The sequence below is a fragment of the Bipolaris victoriae genome (genome assembly GCF_000527765.1).
Source record: "Bipolaris victoriae FI3 unplaced genomic scaffold scaffold_285, whole genome shotgun sequence".
Taxonomy (NCBI): domain Eukaryota; kingdom Fungi; phylum Ascomycota; class Dothideomycetes; order Pleosporales; family Pleosporaceae; genus Bipolaris; species Bipolaris victoriae.
The window spans coordinates 1-5,875 of NW_014575107.1; the positions used below are offsets into that span (position 1 = coordinate 1).

At 36.7% G+C, this 5,875-nt stretch overlaps 3 protein-coding genes across 3 annotated transcripts; 2 read left to right on the top strand and 1 right to left on the bottom strand.

Annotated features, from left to right (window-relative positions):
- Positions 1–1,446: 1,446 nt before the first annotated feature.
- COCVIDRAFT_45160 (hypothetical protein) lies at positions 1,447–1,899 on the bottom strand (the record flags this gene model as incomplete). Its single annotated transcript, XM_014694591.1, has 1 exon — positions 1,447–1,899. A coding segment is annotated over one exon (453 nt), but the record flags the coding sequence as incomplete, so codon positions are not given.
- Positions 1,900–2,709: 810 nt separating this feature from the next.
- On the top strand, positions 2,710–2,964 carry COCVIDRAFT_32074 (hypothetical protein; the record flags this gene model as incomplete). The annotated part of the gene is made up of 2 exons (XM_014694592.1): positions 2,710–2,901; positions 2,953–2,964. 2 exons carry the CDS (start codon positions 2,710–2,712, stop codon positions 2,962–2,964), a joined length of 204 nt encoding a protein of 67 aa, XP_014550078.1.
- Positions 2,965–3,777: 813 nt separating this feature from the next.
- COCVIDRAFT_116522 (hypothetical protein) lies at positions 3,778–4,876 on the top strand (the record flags this gene model as incomplete). The annotated part of the gene is made up of 6 exons (XM_014694593.1): positions 3,778–4,003; positions 4,068–4,229; positions 4,288–4,402; positions 4,445–4,475; positions 4,522–4,618; positions 4,680–4,876. The coding sequence occupies 6 exons, from the start codon at positions 3,778–3,780 to the stop codon at positions 4,874–4,876; spliced, it is 828 nt and encodes a 275-aa protein (XP_014550079.1).
- Between the last annotated feature and the right edge of the window lie 999 nt (positions 4,877–5,875).

A 5,875-nucleotide genomic window follows, 5' to 3' on the forward strand; every position in this document is an offset into this window, starting at 1 on the left:
TTAGGTTTATATAGTCGTTTTTCCCACTAGGCCGAATCGTACCCTAGTTCGGATCCTGTTCGGATATGTGTAGGAACGGGTGCTGAGCCGTTACAGTAAAAGTAGACTTAAAATAATATCTTATATTTCTTTACGCTATATAGGTCTAAAGTAGGCTGTTTTAGGCTATAATATAGTAGTTTTAGTAGAGTCTTAGTAAAAGTATTGCACGAACCCGTGTGTTGCACGAACCCGTAAGGTACGTTATAGAGAGTAAATAAAACTATTATATTACTTCTATTAATATAACGTAGTAGTATTAATAGGTTATAAGTATAATAGTATTAATTTATAGAGGGTAGAATAGATACGGGTAGTTACTACTTACTTGTTATAATAAATCCTAGAATCTTTTCTCTTAGAAACTCTACTTAGAAAGGCTAGAGCTAAATAAGCGTTTATATAAGCTATATTATAGCTTAATATAAATTACTTATAAAACTTAGTAAACTCTAGGTTTATAAGATAATTATAATAATAATTTATATTATAAATAAAGTAATAAAGTCTATATACACTAAGTAACATAAAGTAGTTTAAACTAAGTAATATAAATTAGTTTAAAGTTGATTAATAGTATTAGTACTTAGCGTATTATTAACCAGCGAATATTTCTTTATACTTAATTTTAAATCCACTTATTAATTTCTAATCTTCTAATATACTTTCTATTATTAATATCTTCTTCTATAGTTACTTATGAATACTATAGTTTATAGATTTATAAACTAAGTATATACTATTAATTATATTTATTATAAATCTTAAATATACTTAGAAGTTAATTAAGTCTATAAGCTTTATATAAAAGAATCTTAAAGTCTATAGTTAAGTTATTATTAAGCTTAACCATATCTATTTACTATCTACCTTATCTATTACTTAGTTATCTATAACTAGTATTATTTATTGTTATATAAGCTATCTTTGAATGAAGAAAGTTTCTTATTAACCTCTCCATCTTACTTTCGTTATAAATAAGGTTGATAAGATATATATAATCTAATTTAGGCTAAGGCAACGCGTACCTGGTAGATTCTAGGTCTCTAAGAGTTGGTATAGGAGGTAGAAATCGCTGGGTAGCTACTAGAGCCGAGATCTTAATAAGGATCTATCTAGATAGCATTTTTTCTATTTTATTGAAAGTACATAGTGTAGTACAACACGCTAGTACTCGTAAGCGAGCATATTATTTTTATCTTAGCTATCGCTATATCAATATATTTCGCATTGTTGAATTTTAAGAAACATGGGCGTTCTTTTGTGATTTGAATCGAATTTAACCTATGTGGGAGCTAAAAAACGACCGTTAGTTAACTCTTAAATTAGTAGCTAGATAAGCTAGAGCTAACTGCGACAACCTATAATCTAGGATCAATGATTGGTGTGAACCTCTCGCTCACCGGTTATACAGTCTAACCGCCAAGTCGAGACATGTAAACGTGTTCCCGTCTGGAGCGCAACCTGAGTGATATTTGGATTCCCTACTCGCTGGATACAATGCTCCACATGCTCTATTGACCTCGACTGACTATCCAAGACAAAAGGACTTCTTTTTCTTGCACTTATTTGCTTAGCCCATATATATGCGCAATGCTGATAGTGAAAAGTTCCGTTAGTGTAGATAAATTTATGATTTCCAAGTCTTGCTTCAGCCTCGGTTAGTGGCTTTAACCCATCTTGATCCCAGAAAAATGCAAAGTTGTTCTCGCTTAGAAAGCGATCGGATAGTTCTTGATTGTAGCAGGGTGGATGAACCCATCCAGACATCATGAGATCAAAAACACACCCGTTCTGTCGAGCTTGCTCTGACGTGCGTCCACATTCTCCCATGCTACTCGATGTCGTGTGAGCAGAGAGGAAGATGATGTTCATAGCTGATCCGATTCCAAAGATGACGAACGATATGATGAGAGCAATGATGATAGCTCGATATTGCCATAACCTAGCAAAACGATATGGATCTTGTTCGTCGAGTTTTTCGAAAAAGTGGTTGGTTGATAGTGTTGCACCATCATCACTGCTCGAATTAGAGTTCGACGCTGAAAACTCAGAAGTATTTTCAAAATCGCCTAATAGAGCCACTCTTTGTTCCATCGGTAGAATATGTTAGAACGATATGTACTAAGAAAGGTATCTAGTGTAATTACCTCTAAAAGAGAAGAAGTGTCTTAAATTTCGAACATAGACTGAATAGTATCTAGCCGTAGCTTAAGAATTGCTGGTATGCTTATGTGGCTCGAATTGATGATGAGATTTTATATCGCTTTCGCGTGTGCACGAACACTAAGTATGACTAAGTATTGACAAATAGAACAAACCCTATGATCCAGAAAATGTTTTAGGCTTATGTTTTTTAATTGTTTAAAATTATTCCGGATAAGTATGCCAATCGTTTCTTTGCTGTAGTTTGTCGGGTTGCAGGAATTGCCGTAGCCTGGGAAGGTAAACCGAAACGTACTAAATCTTTGAGGTAGCCAATGCCCACTCAAAGCTGGATTGCGCAATGTGATATACGCAACTTATACATACGATAAATCGAGATCAATGGTATAAGAAGGCCTCAAGTTTATCGCAAATTAATCACCACTACACTACAGCAATTACAATCTTCCAACACTCTTCCTCATATCATCACCTAGCAGTCCGCACCAACGAAAATCATTCAATATGAAGTTCGCCATCGCCATCGTCGCAGTATTTGCTGCCTTGACCTCTGCTACAGCTGTTTTCCCCAACAGGGCTCCTCGTGGCACTCATTGCGACAACTATTGCGGAGGAGAGACGACCACGTGCTGCGAAACTGACGAAGGTTGCTGCTACCCTTGCCATGAAGGTTCCGACGCCGACTGTACTCCCGAGGTAATATCTTTACCTTTGAAATTAATACCGAATTCAACTTACACTACTTAGGTTACTGAATAATCGTTTCTACTATTGATTTGGGGTTTAGTTAGTTCAATAAGCTGTACGTATCTCATCATCTACTAGACGATCTACATTAACTCTCTACTGTAGGTCTCTCGGATATCCTAACTAGATTTTCATGTTACTAGACAGGTATATTTGGAATAATTCATAGGCTGAGATCGTGAGACGTTTGGTCTTGGCTTCGCAATAAGGTTTCGGATGAATTCTTTCTTTGGCATCTAGGGCAAGCCTATATATATTAAACCATCTATAAACTCAACTTCTTTTACGCTCTAAGTGATGATATTACTGCACAACGTGTTAATCGTGTTAGTTAACCTCGAAATAGTTTATTGATAAACAGTAAGACGCTCGTATCCTTTATTGCGCATACATCAATGCGATAACTTAAGGTACTTAATCTACCGTATAGAATTAGCCATGACAAAAGCCAATCCTATCTAGTGTTTGGCCTTGCACTAGATCTGATAGATAGTATTGATAATTTTCGATCTAAACTTGTATACTTGATCCATCTTAAATAGTATTACATACTCTGGAGTAATAGATTTGCTGTGTTCGATTTTCAGATGATTATAGATAATGAGAACCTATAAAGACAAAATCATGTTGTTGTTCTGCGTATGTTTTCATACCACGCATAGTAAATGCCGTTGTATATTGTCGTATAGTTTTGACCCCAGGCTATCGTCTGTGCTGTGATTGCAATGTTATGGACTGACATATATCTTCTTTATTTATTGTATTTGTATTCCTCACTAATACAGGCCATCTCTCAACTCCGATATGTCTTCACGTATGCGCTTCATGGAATATTTCAATGCTCATTCTTATCAAAACCTCAATAGCGAGACTGCTGAAGATGAATTCTCTCCAAAGCAAAAAGAAAAACCCTCTCTTTCTCAGAAAATTGTGGTACTCTACGCTATAATAACTTTTCTTCTATTCACGCAGCTATCATCTATCGTTCTCATAACCTCGAAACATTCAAACCCTCTAGGGTCCTATGAAACAGGATTCTCAACGGAAATACGTACGATTGATTATTCAAAGCTCAACTTGATTCGTTATCGGAATAATTCTAATGAAATATGCAGACCCTAATCAAAACACACTCGCACTTCACAAAGTCAAGTTCTATGGTGGCGTAGTTTTTGATGAAAATGGTACCGTATCTCTGAGCTACGAGCCTGGACAGCCCGATTATTTCGGAACACCTAGCTTAAGTGTCGAAGCCGCTTGGGATAAACTTCTGAACCGTATGTCTTCCCCTCCAATTCTACATCAACTCCCACGAGGTATTGAAGTATCGCTCAGATCGGTTCATCAAGGTGGAACCAAAGGACTGGCCAAAGGAAGCCGTCCGGCTTGGACAACAGGATCTCGTTCGGGGATCGTGGCGATTAGAGCAAGTCTACCTCCATTTCTCCCTGTGGATGGTAAAAACCTTCTGACCACTAGTAATGCTATCTAGGACGAGTGGTTTGCACGCACTGCATTGTTTGGTTAGTATTAGATATACAATGAAGCCTATTTGCACTAATTATCTAGAATTACGTCAGGAAATCTCTTTCCCCGGAATATTATGAATCATACCGAGATAAACCAGAGCAAAGCTCAAAGAGTCTTTCTCATTCCGGTCATCTAAGTAAGCCACGATTCCTAGGTACTAAGAGAAAGCATGCAGGCTGATAAAGATTTCGACTTAGAACATTGCCTAAGTCAAATTCATCAAAATATTATGTGTCACCTTGATATGACACCTACACCTCGAACGTGGCGTCCGGCGCCTGCTGGAGTCCACGGGCAGGGTCTTCGTCATGCAGATACAGACCAATGGCATGTCTGCAGGAATTTTGAGGCTCTGAGAGACTGGATGTATCCGTTACAAGAGTTCCATGATTAAAAAAAAATAAGTCATAGCTATTAAAAACGTATGCGGTGGTAGTTTCCCCTCTAATAATATAGGTATAGTCGTAAAGCATAGTAACGCAGAAGAATAGAGTGCTGTTACAATATCATCTAAATATCCGCGTCTAGTTAGCACCTTACTTTTATAATATAATAAAATAGACTTATTTTATTTAAATATCTATAAAGTGTTATAAGCAATAGCAGAAAGAATCCTCTCCCTAGGAATAACGATAAATGGTTAGGAGACTACTAGAGATCTTAATGAGTAGGATGATTATCGCGGGGCGAAATCACGTAACTTAGCATCCTACTATTACACAGAGTTAGGTGCTGATACTTCTCTAAACTCGATCTAGGTTAGGGCGAGTGAGATAGTGTAAAGAACTCTGTAAGAGTTTATCTAGTAATATAGTAGAGTAGTATACTTATATTAAAGATAATAAAGATTTAATAACTACTAATTTATATTAAATAGACTAATAAGTAATAGTCTTATTAAGTAAAGTAATAAGTAAGAAAGTATAACTTAAGTTAACTATGATAAGAGTAAATAATAAGATCTATCTATGCTTATATCTTTATTACTTCTAGTTTTCTATATATATTAGATTCGAGGCTTCGCCATCAAAAGTGTCTAAAAACTGATCCGTGCGTAGGTAATCTTACCTTAGAAGTGCTTAAGTATAACCTTAAAAGTGTAGGTTCTTATTACGCGCGATCCCTCAAAAGTGCTTTATAAGGTTAGACTACCCTTAAAAGTGCGATATTTCCGCCTAACCAATATGAGGCGCGAATCGGGGTGCGATTCGTGCCATATTAGGCTTAGCGTTAGGGTTTCTATCCGTATCTGGCTATTTTGTACCCCCCGATTCGCAGATTCCGACCCCCCCGATTCGCGCTCAAATAGGCTTAGCGTTAGGGCTAACTTAACCCCAAGTGCATCCCAGTATGGGCTGTATAGGGCTCCCAAGGTTGTCAAAGCATATAAGGC